The following is a 21,195-nucleotide window of genomic DNA, read 5'->3' as shown; positions in this document are numbered from 1 at the left end:
TGACAGATTAGTGATCGGCAGGGTCAAAATGACCAGAATCCGTTCGCCAACAAATTGTACCTTTTACAAGATGGGGGGGGGGAGGTCAAGATTTTGGCCCTTGGCGCCTGGACTATTAAGAGTTGTTCTAGTATCCGTCTTCCAGTATTCAGATTGTTCACGTTTGTACTTACATATCTTTGTACTTAAGCATAAGAAACATTGAACTTTTTATTGCCAGACAAGTTTTATAGTTTCCCTAAATATTAAAAAATTTCCTACTTCTCGCATTTGTTTGCATTCTAGAGGGGAATGGTAGCCACTCATTCCGAAAGGATTTCTTTATTATGCTAGACGAAGGATTTCTGTCTAGCATAATAGAATTATGACACTAGCTTAACCAAACTTATCACTAATAACCAACAAATGTTACTGATGGCTACAAAAAAGTAATTACCCTGTCATTACCTCACTTAACCTTTATTTTTAATAATCAAAAATATAGCTTACTCTTTGCATAGGCAATGTCATCAAAATACCTCATCATATTGTTGTCATTGACAGGTTGAAACATAGGTCTTGAACTGTCCAGCGAGTCTAGTCCTCTCATTACTGACCTCATTGTTTCAGCAATGAACAGCTCTTCTGTCCTCCACTCTGGGTATACCTGAAGAAACAATACTCAAGTTTGTAAGCATAACAAACAGTTCATTATAACAAAGTGCAAGTAAGAAGCGAATTGGCCAAGAGTAGCAGAAACTCTAAAAAAGGGAATATAGATGACAATCAATACATCAAAAGAATCGATTTTTTTTATGACAGTTCCAAATACATAAAATTCATTAAGTATAATATTATCCTTAAAACTGAGAGCCTGATAAAATTTGCCTGATTTTTGTAAAAACAGGAAAACACCCCTCAAAATTTAACTGGTCTTTATTTAAAGCATACTATTAGATTTAGTATATAAGAAAATCTTACTGTAGAGGTTTCAAGCCACTATCTACAAAAATGTAGAATGTTGCACTTTTTCCCCAGAAGAAAGATTACGGATTAGTGATTATTTGTCGTTGTTTTTTTTTCCATGAGTTATTGTATCAAACCAATGGTTCCAGAAAATTGAGAAAGGGCTTATAACAAGACGGATTAAAAGTTCTAGGGCCTTTTTAAGTGACCAAAAGTGGTCACTTAAAAAGTGATCACAAAATATATTACATATTAGTATTTATATGACGTCATGACATCAAACAAAAATCCCAATTAAAATAGGGGTTCATTCTTTACAAGGTTTCGGATCTATGTAAAGAAAAATATAAATCAACAACACTGCTGGAAAAGGAACACAGGATGAAATGAACAAACAAAGCAATAATTACAAGTCGTGGTTGCGGCAAGCAGATATCTAGGATTTTTGTTGGGGGGGGGGTTACCCGATTTTTCCCGATTTTTTTTTATAGTATCTTTTTTTCTGGTAAGGTTTTGTCTTTACAGGTATTTTTAAGACAAATTTTCGACTCGGTCAAAAATTTCAGGGGCGGGGGGGGGGGGTCAAACTTGGTAACCCCCCCAGGAAAAGGCCTTGGGTTGCGGTGTCAAACACAGCCTAATAAAGAGCGGCATGTAATTGAAAATTTAAAAACAAGTTTAAATCTTGAAAGACCAGAAATATTTATACTAAATCGATGCCCCATAATACGGGTCACTTATTATAGAACGATGGGGGATCTATGTGTTTTTTTTCTGACCATTTTGTATAGAAAGTTTGGTCTTAGAAACTTAGTAGAAGACTCGTGTAATTGGAAAGTGAGTGTTCTTGGGTCATTTTAAGAGTCAAGACTCATTTGATTAACCTAAGATTGAATTTTTCACAAAAAACTTTTATTTGGTATATTCCTAGCACCGAGGGATAGTTCCAGAACAGTCATTCGTTCCTTGCTAGGCCCCAGCTAAAAAAACAGTCAAGGGCTTTTTCCTTTGTGTGATATATTTTGCAAACAGTTCGTGTTTATTTTTTGTTGGTATTTTAGCGGAAGAATTATCGTTTGAAGCTGATTCAGGAACGGTAATTGCTATTTTTAGATAAATAAAATAAGAATAATTAACAATACATATCTTTCTTATTATGGAGTTTTTATCAGACGCAACGCTGTAGCGTTGCCTATAGTAAAGGCCATACGGTTGCAATGTTTTAGTATTTTTTTTCCCCAGAGGCACTTCATATGGAAGGGCACGTCGTAGAAGCTTCAAAGAGAGCTCATTTGATTGAAAATCGAGAGTTCTGGTGTCCTTTTTGTTAGTTGAAAGCTATTGGAGGGCAACTAGCCCCCCCCTCCCCCCACGCCCATCGTTTCCCCAAACACCTTTAATCTAAATGTTCAGATAGCCATTTTATTCATCGCAGTTTATTTCCAGTTAGAAAGTGTATTTTTGAGGAGGACAATCCCCAACACCACTCAGGGAAAGAGTTTCAAGTTATGCCCTGGGGGCATATAAGGTGTTTATAGAAGGCATTGTCGTAGAAACTTTAAAACAGGCTCATTCGATTGTAAGTTAAAGGGCTAGTGCCCTTTTTAATAGTCGAAAGTGATTGGAGGGCAACTCGCGCCCCCCCCCTCCCACGCCCATCATTCCCCCAAACACATCCAATCAAAATTCCGAGATAGCCATTTTGCTCAGCGTAGTTGATTTCCAGATAGAAAATATATTTTTGAGGAGAATACTCCCCCACAACCCTCAGGGCAAGGGTTTTAAGTTATGCCCTCGGGGCATATCAGGTTTTTATAGAAGGCGTTGTCGTAGAAACTTCAAAACAGGCTCATTTGATTGGAAATTAAAGAGCTAGTGCCCTTTTTATTAGTCGAAAGTGATTGGAGTGTAACTAGCCCCCCTCCCCCCCCCACGCCCATCATTTCCACAAACGCATCCAATCAAAATTTTCAGATAGCCATTTTGTTCAGCGTAGTTGATTTCCAGATAGAAAATATATTTTTGAGGAGGACACTCCCCCACAACCCTCAGGGCAAGGGTTTTAAGTTATGCCTTGACTTACTTACTTAGACTTAGGTCCACCTACGCCTGGGGGCGCATAAGGCAGCAACAGTGGTTCGCCACGATGACCTGTCCTAAGCCTTCAATCATAGATCCTCCAACGAGGACCTCGCCAGCTTTGCCTCCTTCTTTAGCGACCTGCCAAGGGTCATTTTTGGTCTCCCTGATTTGTGGAGACCGAGGGGTGTCCAACACCATGCGTCGTGTGGCAGCCTTCCTTCCCCCATTCGCACCATATACCCCCAATACATCCATCGCCGCTTTTTAATGAGATCAAAGATGGGGGTATGATTTGTCATACGATAGATTTCATCATTTCGTATTCTTTTCGTCCTATGTATATTTAGGATAGACCTTAGGCAATTGTTGTCGAATGCCTGGAGTCGTCGTTCTAGCTGAGCAGTAATGCTCCAAGTTTCGCAGCCGTACGTAAGGACGGAGACCACATGGACATTATAAATTCTAAGCTTTAGCTTCTGGGAATATTTATTATTTCTCCAAACAATTCTAAGGTAGCTGAAAGCAGACCCAGCCAATGCTATTCGGCACAGTATTTCTCTTTCGGAATTGGCATCTTGCGTAAGAATGCTGCCGAGATACTTGAACTCTCTCACTTCCTCAATTTCCTCGTTGTTAACCAAAAGTTCTTCGACTAAGCCAGGTATGACTGCATTCGACATTGATTTGGTCTTGTTAGCATTTATGGAGAGTCCGACAGCATTTGCCATACGACCGAGTTCATTAATGTTGTGTTGCATATCTTCTGGGTCGTGGGTAATAAGTGCAACATCGTCAGCAAAATCACCATCATTGAGTTCTCTCAGTGGATTTAATTGTAGACCGCCACTAAAACTACATCCACGGAGAACAAAATCTATCACTATGGCAAACAGTAATGGTGATAGAATGCAGCCTGCCTTACACCTGACTGAACAGAAAACCACTCCGTTAGGCCACCCTCTGTCTGTACTGTGCACATGATATCATGATATAGCGCTTTAATTATATTTACAATTTTGGTAAGAATTCCATAATGCACTAAAATCTTCCACATGGTTCCGCAATGGCTTTGAGAAAATCTATAAATACTATAAGTAGCTGAACTTGCCATTCATTGGATTCATCCAGCAGGACTCTCAGGCTGAATATCAGGTCACAACATGATCTATTCTGGCGGAATCCGTGCTGCTCATCTCTCAGAACTTTCCCCACTTTACTCTGAATCCGGTTAAGAATTATTTGGCACAGGACTTTGCTGCCAACAGACTGTAAAGCAATACCTCTCCAATTATCACACTTAGTCTTTTGTCCTTTTTTTGAAGAGTTTTACAATTACTGCCTTCGACCATTCACTAGGGACTTTTTCTTCATCCCAAACACGGGAAAGAAGTTCTAATATGGGTTCGGATAGGGCGCTTCGACCGTACTTCAGTAATTCTGGTGATATGCCATCATTGCCTGTAGCCTTTCCATTTTTCAAAGTCTTTAGGATCTCCTTGACTTCACTAAGCATGAGAGGTCCGGAACATTTTCAGAGATCGAACAGTGATTCCTCAGGGATATTTAAAGTAGTTGTGGGAGGCATCTGATTTAGTGCCTCTCTAAAATGCTCCTTCCAGCGTCGGACTATGTCATCAGTCTGGGTTAATAAGATGCCTTCTTTACTTTCAACTTGGGTCGACGACGCCTTTGAAATACCCGATAACTGCTTCGTTATGGCATACACAGTACGGCTATCTCCCCGTCTAGCGGCTGCCTCAGCCTGTTCGGCCATAGTTTCGAGGTACATCCTCCTATCATCCCTGGTTGCTGCTTTGACTTGCTTATGGAAACGCTTGTACTGCGCTTTCAGGTTATCTACATATTCTCTAGAACAAGTCGTGCTATGGTCATACTTATCTACGAGGATTTTGAGCTGTGCCCTTTGATCAATAATATCCCAACTACTTTCAGATATCCACTGCTCTTTCTTCTTCCTGTTGTAGCCCAAAACTTCTTGTGCGACCTCTTTCACGGTCTCTGCAATTTTTTCCCTCTGACTATCAAGCAACACTTCGTCCCTTAGAAGGGAAAACTTGTTTGACAAAGCTGTAGTATACTTTTGCAATACGTTCGGGTCCTGCAATTTCCTCAAATTAAAGGTTTTCACTGGCCGCTGGGGCTTTGTCACAGTTTTTAGTTTCAGCTTGGACTTGACAACAGCAAGTTGGTGATCGGAATAGCAGTCGGCACCTCGGAAGGTTCTAACATCCTCTAGACATCGTCGCCTCGCCATTAGGATATGGTCTATTTCATTTCGTGTTACACCATCAGGCGAGTTCCAAGTATACTTGTGAATCTGTTTATGTGGAAACCATGTTGCGCCGACGAAGCATCACCTCTAACTTTAGCATTAAAGTCCCCATACAAAGTCACAATTTCATGACGATGCGTTTTTGCAACAACATTCGATAACACACGATAAAAGTCGTCCTTGGTTTGATCACAGGCGTCATTCGTATGGGCATACACTACAATAACTGTCAATTTGGCCTGTGAATTGGCGAAACGGGCACGAAGAATCCGCTCACTAATTGGTTCCCAGTCCACTAGGCATTTTTTGGCCCGATTACTTAGTGCCATTGCGACACCTGCTTCTTTTCTAGTCTCAAGTCCGGAATACAAGATGTGGTAAATCTCAGTTTTCAAAGTCCCAACACCAGTAAGCTTGGTCTCAGAAAGTCCAGGAATGTCAATACGGAACTTATCAAGGGTTCTCATAACACTGTTGAGTTTTCCTGGCTGTGTTTCTTGATTAACTGTTCTAACATTCCAGTATCCAATACGAAAACACTCTGCCGTTTTCAAGAATCCTGTCCGGGGATTCTTGAAATCCCCGTTTTTACGGTGGCGGGTTACTAGCCCACCAACCAACTAACGAATTGGAACACCCGGAGCGCGTTAGCCACCATCTCGCTTGGCGTGAAGTTCGATAGTGTTACACCCCTACGCCACGTTGAGGTGCGCTGACGGACTTTCACTGCTGTCCAGGGGAGGAGATAAGAGCCTCATCGCTCGCAACGTCGTCACCGCCACGACAATTGCTTACTTAGCTTTGACCCTTAAATCCCAACCTGGATCAGCAGGGCTCATTCGATCAGCAACTTCAAAAAAGGCTCATTCGATTGGAAACTCAAAGGGATAGTGCCCTTTTTAACAGTCGAAAGTGACTGGAGGGCCACTAGCCCCCCCCCACGCCCATCATTCCCCCAAACACATCCAATCAAAATTTTGAGATAGCAATTTTGTTCAGCGTAGTTGATTTTCAGATAGAAAACATGTTTTTGAGGAGGACAATCCCCCACAACGCTCAGGGCAAGGGTTTTAAGTTATGCCCTGGGGGCATATAAGGTTTTTATAGAGGGCATTGTCATAGAAACTTCAAAAAAGGCTCATTCGATGGGAAATTCAAAGGGATAGTGCCCTTTTTAATAGTCAACAGTGATTGGAGGGAAAGTAGCCCCCCCCCTACGCCCATCATTCCCCCAAACACATCCAATCAAACTTTTGAGATAGCCATTTTTGTTCAGCTTAGTTGATTTCCAGATTGAAAATATATTTTTGAGGAGGACACTCCCCCACAACCCTCAGGGCAAGGGTTTTAAGCTATGCCCTGGGGGCATATAAGGTATTTATATAAGGTGTTGTTGTAGAAACTTCAAAACAGGCTCATTCGATTGGAAATTTAAGGGCTAGTACCCTTTTTAATAGTCGAAAGTGATTGGAGGGGAGCTAGCCCCCACCCCCTCGCCCCTCATTCCCCCAAACACATCCAATCAAAATTTTGAGATAGCCATTTTGTTCAGTGTAGTTGATTTTCAGATAGAAAAGATGTTTTTGAGGAGGACAATCCCCCACAACCCTCAGGGCAAGGGTTTTAAGTTATGCCCTGGGGGCATATAAGGTTTAAATAGAGGGCGTTGTCATAGAAACTTCAAAAAAGGCTCATTCGATTGAAAATTCAAAGGGATAGTGCCCTTTTTAATAGTCAAAAGTGATTGGAGGGCAACTAGCCCCCCCTACGCCCATCATTCCCCCAAATACATCCAATCAAAATTTTGAGATGGTCATTTTTGTTCAGCGTAGTTGATTTCCAGATAGAAAATAAATTTTTGAGGAGGACACTCCCCCACAACCCTCAGGGCAAGGGTTTTAAGTTATGGCCTGGGGGCATATAAGGTTTTTATAGAAGTGTTGTCGTAGAAACTTCAAAACAGGCTCATTCAACTGGAAATTAAAGGGCTAGTGCCTTTTTTAATAGTCGAAAGTGATTGGAGAGCAACTAGCCGCCCCCCCCCACGCCCTTCATTTCCCCAAACACATCTAATCAAACTTTTGAGATAGTCATTTTGTTCAGTGTAGTTGATTTCCAGATAGAAAATATGTTTTTGAGGAGGACACTCCCCCACAAACTTCAGGGCAAGAATTTTAAGTTATGCCCTGGGGGCATGTAAGGTTTTTATAGAAGGCGTTGTCGTAGAAACTTCAAAAAAGGTACATTAAATTGGAAATTTAAAGGGCTATTCCCCTTTTTAATAGTCGATAGTGATTGGAGGGCAACTAGCCCCCTCCCACCACGCCCATCATTAGCCCTCACCCATCCGATAAAAATTTCGAGATGGCCATTTTGTTCAGCGTAATTGATTTCCTGATAGAAAATACATTTTTTAGGAGTACTCACCCCCACACCCCTCAGAGCAAGGGTATTAAGTTACGCCCGGGGGGTATATACGGTTGTTATCTAAGGCGTTGTCGTTAAAACTTCAAAAAAGCCTCATTCGATTGGAAATTTCGAGGGCTAGTGCCCTTTGTAATAGTCGAACGTGATTCGATGGCAACTAAGCCCCCTCTCAAGGCCACCTTTTCCCCGAGCACATCCAATCAAAATTTTAAGACAGCCATTTTATTAAACGCAGTTTTAAGTTCTGGAAATTAGGTCTTTGAGGATTACAACTCCCCCAAAGCCCTCAGGGCAAAGGTTGTAATTTAAGGATTCTCCGAATCCTTCATATTATTTCTTATGGAAGGGATGCTCGTATAAACTTTAGAGAAGGCTCATTTGATTGAAAATTGAAAATTCTTGTTCATTTTATAAGATTCAAAAGAGATTAACGGGCAACTAGCCCCTCTCCCTCCTCCACGCCTTAAATGCATCAGATAAAAATTTTGAGATAGACATTTTGTTAAAATAGTTCAAAGTTCTGATAACAAAAAACTCCGGTGTCGACACAGCCCCCCAGGGCCCAGGGATAGGCTTTGTAAGTTATGCCCTGGAGCATAACTTATTAAGGGGGGCTTATAACTTATGGGAAGGGGTTTTATATGGGAAGAACATATAGGAAATCTATTATAATTATCCAATTATAAGGTTAAAATACATACTCTGTGATAAATGCAAAATTGCTTTGGCACACAAATTCCTATTAAGGTCAATTCCAAACAGTCGTGATCCCTTTGTGTCAGCAAGTGAAATGGTCTAAAAGGTAGAAAAACTATCTATGGAATTTTCGTCAATTTCGGAATCTCTAAATTTTGACCCAAAGATAAGGGGTTCTAGTCTAAAAGAAGACATTCTTAGATGCTTAAATGAAATAGTAAGAGGTGCTAGGTTTATGCAGACAGATATTAAAGATGTTTTTCTTTACCTTCAAACCAGAAAGTCAAACCAGTCGTAATTAAATTAGGGTCTATGGAATTAAGAAAACCCATATTTACATAGGCTGCACTTTTCAAAAGGTTTTATTTATCAGTAGCACCAGATTATACTTCTTCAGGTTTATTGGCATGGAGTAAATTGATACCGATTTGGGTAACTACGTGTACGGAGGGCCATTTACGTGCAAGGCTGAGGAGTGTGGGACTCTTTGGTGGGGATAATAATTTTGTATACGATTGTGAATTTGGTAAAATGATAGAAACTTACCAAGAATAACGAAAGGTTATAGCAGTAGAGGAAATAAGAACCCACCATCATCAGAGTTCCGATTTAAATCGTAATATGCGCACGGGTAATGAAGTAATGGTCAATGCAAGTTCACTAAGTAACGAAGGATCAAAATCAGTCCGAAAACCAGCATCTAATCAGAATTTGTAGACATCTATTTTGTTCAGCATTGTTCAAAGGTCCAGTAAATATGGCTTTTGGGGATATCCCCCGCCCGATTGAAGGGCAGCCCAGCTTACTTAGCGCTCCCAACGTAGTTTGACTCCTGCATTGTACCTTATGACATGCGCAAGAAATACTCTTATTGGCAAAAAGCTACCAAAAGAAATGAAAATGCTGACCCTCATGCCGACCATACCTGTCAAGTGGAACTCCCGTAGGAAGAAGAGCCTTAAGCTCCGACAATTAGTTTTTTACTGTTTACATGTTTTTATGACTTTTGTGCTTTCACACTAGTTCATTTTTTTTGGTTGAACTAAATGAATCTTTTTCATTTTTCATTATATTCGATGTTAACTGACCACTTTGAAAGAGGTTTACAAGTCGTAAGAAAACTATGAGATTTCAAGATGGACATACTATAGACAAAGTATGGACATAATTTGGCTGAAAAGGACACATTTTTGGATGCTCAAGGACATATTCATTGACCAAAAATTTGGCAACCCTGTGCATAGTGAGCCATTTAACTGCCATCTATTCAGGTGGAAACAAGTTGCCTGATCCATGTGATATTGCTTACAACGTGGTTGACTTCCTTATCCAGTTTTGAAGATAATCTACAACCTTGGTTTTTTGCTAGCTATCTTTAAAGTTTTTGCTATGCCCTAGAAAAATATTTTATGCCCATACTTTTTCATTTGTCTCTATTTCGATTAATCCTAAGAAAAGTTTTTATTGGCTTATTAGAATCCTTGATGATCAAACACTGTAACTAGTGCCATCTTTTTTTTTATAATGCGCCAGTCTCATCAGATTTTGGTTTTGGTGGCTAGAGAGCGGGTGGTGCATACTGCACCAGCATAAGGTGGTACATAGTGAGTCATTGAATCACTATGTACCATAGCATTATTTACCCTCTAAAAATTCACCCGTTACTTTCTGTGCATGACAAAATGCTCAGAAACAAAATTATAAAAACTAGGATAAACAAACAAAAGTACGTCGACGAAAATCATCCACGTCTATAAACAGCTGAGACTTTTAAGCCAGTCCCAGTCCCTACCATCAGCCGTTCTCAAAATATGGCACACATGATAATTTGGCAACTTGGACATCCTGATGACCTATGATATAGGTCAGAAAATATTCGGCAAGTTACCTGAGCCGAATAAGCCCCTCTAGTCATAATGATTGGAAGAGTTGCTGCGAGTAAAAACTTCTTACCGCCTTATTTTGTCCCTCCAAGAAATGACTTCCATCCCACTCTACTGAAAGGGAGTCCAGATGGGTAAGCTGCTGGAGAAAACCCGTCTGGGTGGATATCACAAGAGCTGTTCTGCGAGTCCTTGCACCATTTAGTGAAGCATTTGTGTACCGAAAAAAGCTAAAAAAGCTACTGATCCTCGATAATCATGGATCTCATATTTCGGTGAACGCTTTGAAAATGGCATTGTCCTTCTTACCATTCCCCTTCATATTCGCCATAGGGTAGAACCACTAGATGTCAGTGTTTTCTCCCATTTAAAGCTCACTACAACAGAGTGATTGATACTTGGATGCTAAGTAATCTGAGAAAAACGGTTACCATCTACAATATAGCAGAATTGGTTGGTATATCCTTCCCACGTGCATTCACCCCTTCCAGCATCCAGAGTGGCTTTGCCAAATATGGTATTTGACCATTCAACCCTGACGTCTTTACTGAGGAACATATTTTGTCCTTGTATGTAAGTGACAGATCAAGCATGTCGTCGGGTCATATGGCTAATGAAAACGACAAAGACGATCCTCAAGGGCTGCCCAAGTGTGCATACCAAAAATGGGTATTACAGACTTCACTGACAGTGAACAACCTTCCTCTTCCATTATTACTCCAGAGCAAGTCAGAAGTTTTTGCGAAAGCTGTTCCTAGAAAGTAATCTACTCTTGGAAGAAAGTGTGGCTCAAATAAAGTATTAACTGATACTCCAATTAAAAACAAATTGCATCCGAGGAGAATGCTAAAGATGGGAAAAAGAAGCAAAGTTGCAAGACCAAAAGTAGTCCAGCAAGTAGTGGTGACAAAATCTTGCAATATGATCTGGAGAGCGATCAAAGTTTTTCAATGAGTGATGACAGTGATGACTCGTCTCTTCACATAGGACAGGAAGAAAATGTGCAGCCTGTAGAGGACGGAGTATTTGATATTATTACAGGGGGAGATTATGGGAAAGAGGCCTATGTGAAAGGGGAATATTACCAAGGTGTTGTTCAAGAAAGGAGTCACGACTCAGCTAAAATAAGCGTAATAGACATGACAGGAATACATAAATGGAATTGGCCTGAAAAGGATGATTCCATAACCTATCCTCGCGAGGATATTTTGAAGAAGATCTCAAACTCAGTCCCTGCAAAAGGGACAGCATCAAGGCCATCCTCTTTCGCCACTTTTGAAGATTGGTAATACCATAAAAGGTCTCAGTTTTTATATTTAGTGTTGTACTTTATTTTCTACTGCTTTATAAGGCAGTAAACTAATTACTACTTGTATGCGTCTTTTAGAGACCTAGTATGAACCGTAGGCTGGCTCAATTTGAACCATCCTCGATCAGATGGTACATAGTAAACCATGAGAAGTTTTCATCCGTTAAGATAACGGTTAAAAGTTAAAAATACACTCATAAAACTATTCACTAAATACCACAGTTTGGCATAAAGAGAGCTACAAAATGCGTAACTGGTTGCAAGTGAAGTCAATTTAAAAAAAAGTTGCTCAATATGGACAACCTTCCCCAACTTTAACTTTATCCCATTTCCTAATATTTGAATAATCAACTATAGAAGTGAAATCGTGGAAATATGAACCTTGTGCCCAGAAACAGCTGAGATATATAAGACAAACAATTAATACTAGCACAAAGCATTGTGTGTGTCCATCACTAAATAATGATTTCGCCACAACATTTCGCCCCTTCTATTATTTTATTTTTGAAGATAGCGATAAAACAAAAATAATAATTAGGCTTCAGCTACCTTGGCAAAACAAATTCCGAATTTAACATCCACTGTATCTAATATAAGATGTTAATTATAAGGAGTAGGTGATTAATAATCAATATGTACTTACCGCATTCATCCCCTTATACTCCATAAGGTTGGCAAAACCCTCATTCAAAAAAATCACTGACCACCAGTCAAGTGTAACCAAGTTGCCAAACCATTGGTGAGCCAGCTCATGGGCTATTATCTCCACTATTCTTTGTTTTCTATTTGCAGGTGTGACCGAAGGACCAAAATACATTAGCAATTCGTCCCTTCAAAAATTCGAAGTATTTAGTTTTTTGCAGTAATTTGTTTCTTAAACTTAAATAATTTAGTTTTTATTAAAAATCACCCTTCAATTTTTATTATTATTATTCAATAAACAGTGAAGAGGTAAAGAATTTTGACTTCTTTGATTTATTGAAGATATTTTTTATTCTGATGACTTTCGAATTTGCTTATAGAGTGGGGAAACGGGCTAAAGGAAAAAGGGCCTAGTGTCTTAAAGGATTTAAAAGAATTTTGAATAAGTCGTAGCACTTTCTTTTAGAGATATTTTGGTACAACTGAGGATTTTGCTGCAACTTCTGAACCAAACTTCATTTAGTCTCGCCATACCCGCTGCTGGAAGAGGTGCAAGGCCATTACCATTCAGTTCCTTAACTAAATTTACGGCACACAAACAAGGGGGAGGGGAAGCTAGGCAAGATGATAATTCTCGTAGAGTATGATTGTACTGTCGAGAAACAACTTCTGCTTTCCTACATTTGTTTCATTGATTGGTAGTGTCTAGCTTGATACAGAAGAAATAAAAATTTGTAACTAGTGAGTGAAGACTCACTATTGCAACGTAAATCCTTAGTAGCTCTTAAAATTTCCAGCTATTTTCAGGAAAAAAGTGAAAATTATGTTTTTTTCTGGCCTACTAAATAGCGTGTTCTAAAATAGAAATGAGACTATCTCGGCTCAGAAAGTACTTAAGGATCACGCAATGTCGGGCTTTTGTAAAACATACAATCGTCTGATAGATAAGAGATGAAGAAAATTCTTTACTTCCTCTAGGTTTATAGCAAGTAACTCTGGAAAAATCCATTTGGAAATCCAAGTTCCATTTTATTTCTTATTCTAATCGATTTATCTGAGCTTTTGTATGCATATTAAGCTTAGACCCTGAAGCGACTTTTCTAATGGTAACCGAAACTCTAAAAAACAGAATTATCATAAAAATAGGTGCATTAAAAGGATTGCCTTTTTATGCAAAAAAAAGTTTTTTTCAACTGAAAGTAAGGAGCAATATCAAGACTTAAAACGAACAAAAATTATTACTTACAAGAGTGCATATTATTGCCCTCTTCAGTACTTCGCTCTTTATGCTAAAGTTTGAGTTATGGTCCCAATTCTTTAAAAACGACTCCAGAAACACAAGGGTCGTTTAATTAGAATAATAAGGATTTTTCAAAGCTTATAAAAAAAACTTTATTGTAAAGAGTGGTAACCCCACTATTGAGGAAGGGGCAACCCCTTATGTACGTAATAATTTCTGTTCGTTTCAAATTGTAATATTGCTCCTTACTCTCAGTTAAAAAAAAAAAATTCTATTTAATTTCTGATGGCTCTTAAATAAGGCTGGGAAATCCGACTCTCCCTCCATGGACAATTCCTCCTCTTCACCGAAAATCCCTCCACCGAAAGTTCTTTTCGCATAAAATATCCCCTCACTAGGAAAGTTCCCCTCGACAATTCCATTCTAACTGAAAATTCTCCTCGGAAAATTACTTGCATACGATTTTGGCTGAAAATTATTTCTTAGCTCGCTTTCATATGAAAAAGATTTTAATTTCTGGTTGTTTTCAGAATCTTGCCGGAATCCCCCCACCCCTCAGTGGGCAATTCTTCCCGAAAATTCCCTCCGTCCCCCAAATAGAAAGTTTCTCCCGCAAAAAAATGCCTCTGGAGAATTTATCAAGTAGAAAACTTTCCCATGAAGAATTTCTCCCGTGGGAAATCCCCTCCCCCTACGGAAAGATGGAAAAAAAACAATAACAAATACAAACGCATCCGTGATCTCTCTTCGGGCAAAAAATATAAATATTTTTGCAGATGGGACCTTGAGCCTTCTACAATAGGGCTCTCGGATACGCTGAATCGGATGGTGTGATTTTCATGAAGAAAATCCCATTCCTTGACTTTTAGGGGGCGTCTCCTCCCTTTTGAAAATCAGGCAAATTGTCGCAGGCAATTTTGATACTCAACCTTTGGATGAGTATCACTAAACTTAATAATTTTTACATATTTGGAATCAGAATTACAAGCTGATTATATTAATAGCCTATATGTATTGATATTGAAGTCCCATTTTAAGAGTTTCTATTGCTGTTGAACCGCGTCACCCCTTACTGACAATTCGTTACCATGAAGCATTTGGTTTTAAATATATAAGACTCATTAAGTTTAATGTTCCTTATAAAAATCTACTTGAACCCCCCCCCCCCCTACGCCCTTTTTCCCCAAAATCATCTGATAAAAAATCTTGAGATAGTCATCTTTTCAGTATAGTTGATAGGTCCAATAGCTAGGTTCTTAGGGACGACATGACCCCCACAGTCTCCAAAGGAAGGGTCAGGAGACTTTTGCCCAATTTTTACATATAGCATTAGTTAGTGAAAAGTATGCAAAAATTTTTCAGGGGCAGTTTTTCTGGGGACAGATTTTCAACGGGGGAAATTTCTATTGGGATTTCCTTTTGAAGAACTTTTTAAAATTAATTTCATGAAAATCTAGTGGATCACCTAAGTTAAATCAAGCATTAAAATAAATGTCCATATGAACCATTTATCTTGTATGGACTGCATGACTTTTTTAGGACTGAATGCACCACCGTGCGGCACTACCCCCTTTACAATTAGGAAGCTCAATATAAAGTTTTTCGATAACTTGAAATCGATTGAATATTCAATTGATAGTAACTTATTTTTTATCAGAGCAAAATTCCAATTTGTTGCCACAAAATGGCAGAAAATGCTACTTTCTTGTGGCCCAGTTCTTATGGTCACCAGTAAAGAGCACTAGAACCTCTAATTTCAGTTCTAATGACCCTCTTTCGATCTTCTAGAACCTTCAGTCCGAAATGATCACTAGTGGGGAAAAAAGAAATAAACACGCATTTTTGTAGATAGAAGCTCAGAACCTCCGCAATAGGGTTCTCTGATCTGCTGAATCTAATGGTGTGATTTTCATTAAATATCGCTTACCTTTTTGGTGTTGACCCCCTTTTTTCGAAAATCAGGTAAATGTTCTTAGGCTCGAAGCCTTTGATGTGTAAATTTAAACTTGATGAATTTTATGTATTTGGAATCAGTATAAAAAACTAATTTTCTTATGCAATAGTTGTTATCAAAATAACTGTTTTTAAAGTTTTTGTTACTATTTGCCCGAGTCGCATCTTACTTACAGTTGGTTATCATAAACTGCTTGCTACTTTAGAAGGGACATCTGGACAGTCACAGATGTTTAATCATCAACATAGATGATCTTACATGATGTTAAATTTGCTGCTATTAGGCAATATAACTAACTGTCCCTAGAAAAATTATTCTTCAAACTTAAAAAACATTTTGCCTTTATTTCTTCTTGAACGGCTACTTGTCAAGTGATTATATTGTGTTTGTTTTTTTGTTTTTGTTTTTTAACAAAGTTTAATCCAATTCAATTCAATTTTGCACGTCCTTTTACATTTGGCTAAGGTTAAAATCCATAAGACCATCAATGGCACCGAGTAAACTCATCATAATCTCATGGGCTAAATATTCAAAAAATTTAAAATGTTGATTTGAGATGTAGCTCTTGTCTAGCGTGAGAGGCTTATAGGTTTAAAGCTAGTTCGGATCCCTATCTATGTGAAGCCATCTAATCAAATAAAAACCAGCCAGTCAAAGTTTTGTAGTCAAGTGATCCCGTACTGTTGATTTGCTGTCTTTGAAAAAGAATCACTGAATGCCGAAAAGAAATCATTAAAAATGAGATAGGAAAAGGTTGTTAATTTATTTTGGAAACTCATTAATTGCTAATTCGGAAATTTCATTTTATTGTCGCTATATTGAATTTCCCATAGCTTATCATAAACTGAAATTCTATGTAAATTGAAATTCTATGTAGATGTCGAGTCCACTTGGCACTTCATACATTAAGGACGAAATTTTCTACGTAAGATCAGATAATCTAACGCTACATATTAAGTTACGCTAGTATGAAATAACCTCAAGTGTAAAAAAATTATATAAGTTATCTGGAAAGTAAGCAAGTGATCCCAAGAATCAAGCTATAAACAGGGTTTCTCTTCAGTTTTAACCCCCTTAATAAAGCTCTTTGATATACACACCCTCGCTCGTGTCGGTATAACTGGCATTTACACATCTTGATGTTCAATTTAATTTTAAGTTATTGATTCGTGCTATCATTAAAGAATATATTCTTTCCAATTAAAGAAAATTTCGTAATTCCACTAAATGGCTGGTAGATATTTTAAGAAATTTATTCTTTGTCCCTAAGGTCGTTTTTCTAAATAGAATTATTTGCTTTGGATTTTACTATAAGGCTTTTAATTAGGATTAGTGTGACAAAACAGTTTTTAAGCAAATTAAAAAAATCTTCTTTCCCAAGTTTCCTTGAACTGTCCAAAGGTGAAAGTTCGTAGCATGTATTTTTCATTATTTTGGCTAATCATGGTTTGTAATTGACATTGTCAAGATAAGTCAAATGCTTTAACTCCAATATTTTCGTAATACTTTCTTTTATAGTTTCAAAATTAGCAAAAAATACGTTTTTATGACATTAATATACCCAAAACAACCACTGTGTTGACTTATGTTGAAATTTTTATTCCATTTTTGGGTTGTTTCAAATAAAAATAAGTAACTAACAAAACTGAGAGTTGTTCTTATGGCCTCTCTCTCTTCAAATTTCGTGTGCTATCAAGGATCGAGGTCCTTTTTTTCGTACGAAACCGTTACAAGGTTTTCAGGAGAATTCTGTGAATAAACAAGAAGTATGCAAATAAACTTTGAATACATATATACATTATTAGATGTTGACCTACCTGTATACTACGAGTCCCCAGTTTTCCATAGCGCCAAAGTTGAACTGGTTTACTCCAACATTGTCCAGCTTTTGAAAGCTGTAATTAAAGCCTGTATAGCTTTCGAAGAATTCAATAATACTGGGGGTTACTGTTAGTGACAAGTTAGCTTGTTCACTAGTCCTTGTTGGATTGACTATTGCTCCAGTAGGGATACCACCTAAAGATTTAACAAGTAAGTAAATATTAAGCTCCTGTAAGACTTTAATACAATTTGGAGAAAAAGTGAAAACAAAGAAACAAGGCTGGTGTCGAAGGATAATAGGTCTATAAAGTAAAGTTTAGAAACTTGATAATCTTATAGATGGAATATTAATCTTTAAGTAAGCCGATGAAACAATCTGTAGCTGAAAAAAAGAAGAGTAAGGATAAATGGGTATTGGTCGGGTTTCGTGACTTGTTTCCTTGATACAGTATATAGCGATGCCCGCAAAATAAACCAATACTGATAAATGCAACAACTGAGAAATAAAAAAAATATGTTTTGCAAAATTCTTGAGCTTGAAAAAAGTTTGAAGTAGCATGGACTTTAATATTTATTTCTTTAATTATCAATTAAAACCATGACTTCGAAACGAAAGATTATGAGAAGAGAATTAAAGATTATTCACAAACTTTCTGAAATTAACTCCTTGGAACCTAGAGTCAGGATAGCAGTCTACTATTTTCGGACTCAAAGGTTTTTAAGTCTAGATACCAGTTCGCTCCACCCGGGACCCTAGGATAACCATTAAAGAAAATAGATTTCAAGGTATAATGTATACAAGGAAGAGCAGTCAACCGTAGTTGTTAAAGGTTTGTCCCCAGTTTTGTTTTATTATTTAAGTAATGGTTTTAGGAAGTAATGATTCTACTGGTGCCATATATTCATTGGCATAGAGCACTGCAATACCATTTAAATTATCCATGCTACTTTATTGATTTTTACGAGCACTTGAATTAGCAATTAATATTTTTGATTTCAGATACCTTAAACTTTAATGGGTACCAAAATTAGCAAGCTGCTATTCTAGCTGTCGATCCAAAGAGGCCCGACCGTTTTGCCGAAGAGCCAACTTCAGCTTTGGTGCGAACAAGATTCAGGAATTCCTTTTGTTTGGTTTGTTCACAAAGTCAGCATAAATTTAACCGAAGGCATTCTTGAAAGAAACTTTCAGCATTTTCAATAGATCTTAATTAAAATTCCACTTCTTTCCGTTCTATACACTTTTTCCACAGTCCCTTTTATGCCCCATAGCTCTTACGGTAAGCACTTTCAAGTCTGGCCTTCAAGGTGTCCTTTAATCTCTTTCTTATTGACCTTATATCTCAAATATTTACCCTTTCAGCGGGAAAATTTAATTTTTAAAGCTGGAAAAGGCTTTTTTCATTCTCAATAAGCCTCAGACCGACCATCAAAATTTTCTTTCTCTTTCATTCTTGTCTCTCTTGCTCGCTACCTCTCCCTCACTTCATATATATATATATATATATATATATATATATATATATATATATATATATATATATATATATATATATATATATATATATATATATATATATATATATATATATATATATATATATATATATATATATATATATATATATATATATATATATATATATATATATATATATATATATATATATATATATATATATATATATATATATATATATATATATAAGTAGAAAGCTATCTTATACTCCAGGGGGGCTCCTTATTTGGGCATTGAGTCCCTAGGGAGATGGAACACCTGTGCTGTCAGTCATTAATCAAATTGTTTCCGGGGAAGTTAATTAATGTCTGACAGATGATGTCAAGTTAATTAATGTCTTTGGAGTTCGACCAGAATTGTTTCCGGGGCAAAGTTTAGATCACACGTGACAGATGATGTCATGGTTTGACACGAAAGGATTGATTTGACACGAAAGGGGAATTAATTTGTTGTTTCTAAGGGGAATTACTGATTCACGAAAGGGGAATTAATTTGATCTTTCTAAAGAGAATTGTTTCCGAGCGAATGTCTATTAATGTCTTTGGAGTTCTACCAAGAGAATTGTTTCCGGGTGAATGTTTTGATCTTAGCGATGAAGTGATTAGCGCGCGAAAGGGTTTCTTAGTAATTTGAAATGTGACAACGCAGAGATGCCAAAAACAAAAGGAACACGCTGAAATTACGTTTAGGGGTTATTTGGGCGAAACCGTTTTAGACATTTTAGGGAATTATTTTGGCGAAACAGTTAGAGACATTTTAAAAGATGATTTTAGAAAAGGTTTTAGAAGAGAATTTGAGGGTAAAACTCTGTGGTGGTTATAATACACAAGTTCCATTTGAACAGTGTCGTGAGGTCCTCTACCCCAACCCAAAGGCCCTCCCCCGGTCCCCAAAGGTCCACCGGGCTCCCAAAGGACCACCCGGCCCTCAAGGGCCCCCCAGACCCCCAAAGACCCTCCCCCGGCCCCCAAAGGCCCTCCCCCGGTCCCCAAAGGTCCCCCGGGCTCCCAAAGGACCACCCGGCCCGCAAGGACCCCCCAGACCCCCAAAGCCCTCCCCGGGGTCCCCAAAGAGTCCCCTCTCCATTTGTTAATACTTTTTTGTGCACTTTATTATATCTTTTCAGAACAAGTTCCTTTCTTAATGTCATTCCTTAACCCATTTTTACAAGTTGAAGTACCAATCCTTTCACCACAACTTTACTTTATAGCTTTTTGGATACCCCAACATCAAGCAATAGTTTTTAAAAGACATTTCAGAGCAACTTCATTTCTTAATGTTCATTCTAAACCCATTTTCCAGATTAAAGTACCCATCCTTTTCACCCACAACTTTACTTTACAGCTTTTTGGATACCTCAACATCAAGAAATACCTTTCAAAAAGCATTTCAGAGCAAGTTCCTTTCTTTATGTTCATTCTAAACCCATTTTCCAACTTGAAGTACCCATCCTTTTCACCCACAACTTTACTTTACAGTTTTTTGGATACCTCAACACCAAGAAATACCTTTCAAAAGGCATTTCAGAGCAACTTCTTTTCTTATTGTCCCTTCTAAACCAAGCTTGCAACTTTAAGTATCCATTCTTTTCACCCACAACTTTACTTTACAGCTTTTTTGGATACCCCAACACCAAGAAATACCTTTCAAAAGACATTTCAGAGCAAGTTCTTTTCTTAATGTTCCTTCTAAACCCATTTTCCAACTTGAAGCATCCATCCTTTTCACCCATAACTTTACTTTACAGCTTTTTGGATACCTCAACACCAAGAAACACCTTTCAAAAAGCATTTCAGAGCAACTTCTTTTCTTAATGTCCCTTCTAAACCCATTTTACAAGTTGAGGCATCCTTCCTTTTCACCCACAACTTTACTTTAAAGTTTTTTGGATACCTCAACACCAAGAAATACTTTTCAAACACATTTTAGAGCAAGTTCTTTACGTAATTTCCCTCCTAAACCCATTTTCCAACTTGAAGCATCCATCCTTTTCACCCACAACTTTACTTTACAGCTTTTTGGATACCTCAACACCAAGTAATACTTTTCAAAAGGCATTTCAGAGCAACTTCTTTTCTTAATGTCCCTTCTAAACCCATTTTCCAACTTGAAGCATCCATTCTTTTCACCCACAACTATACTTTACAGCTTTTTGGATACCTCAACACCAAGAAATACCTTTCAAAAGGCATTTCAGAGCAACTTCTTTTCTTAATGTTCATTCTAAACCTATTTTCCAACTTGAAGTACCTATCCTTTTCATCCACAACTTTACTTTACAGCTTTTTGGATACCTCAACACCAAAAAATACCTTTAAAAAGCTATTTCAGAACAACTTCTTTTCTTAATGTCCTTCCTAAACCCATTTTACAAGTTGAAGCAT

General features: G+C 37.9%; 1 protein-coding gene across 1 annotated transcript in view; it reads right to left on the bottom strand.

Moving 5' to 3' along the window:
- LOC148948562 (aminopeptidase N-like) overlaps positions 1-21,195 on the bottom strand; it is a 147,647-nt gene that overhangs the window by 75,895 nt on the left and 50,557 nt on the right. The window contains exons 6-8 of the mRNA XM_089094467.1: positions 17,289-17,487; positions 12,279-12,465; positions 490-646 (exon numbers count right to left, since the gene is read on the bottom strand). Of these exons, the coding sequence (XP_088950593.1) occupies positions 490-646; positions 12,279-12,465; positions 17,289-17,487 (543 nt within the window). The remainder of the gene's footprint in view (positions 1-489; positions 647-12,278; positions 12,466-17,288; positions 17,488-21,195) is intronic.

This window comes from Artemia sp. Qi Xiang Cuo, chromosome 9 (genome assembly GCF_049724085.1).
Source record: "Artemia sp. Qi Xiang Cuo chromosome 9, ASM4972408v1, whole genome shotgun sequence".
Lineage (NCBI taxonomy): Eukaryota > Metazoa > Arthropoda > Branchiopoda > Anostraca > Artemiidae > Artemia > Artemia sp. Qi Xiang Cuo.
This window is presented reverse-complemented; position numbering and strand designations above follow the sequence as displayed.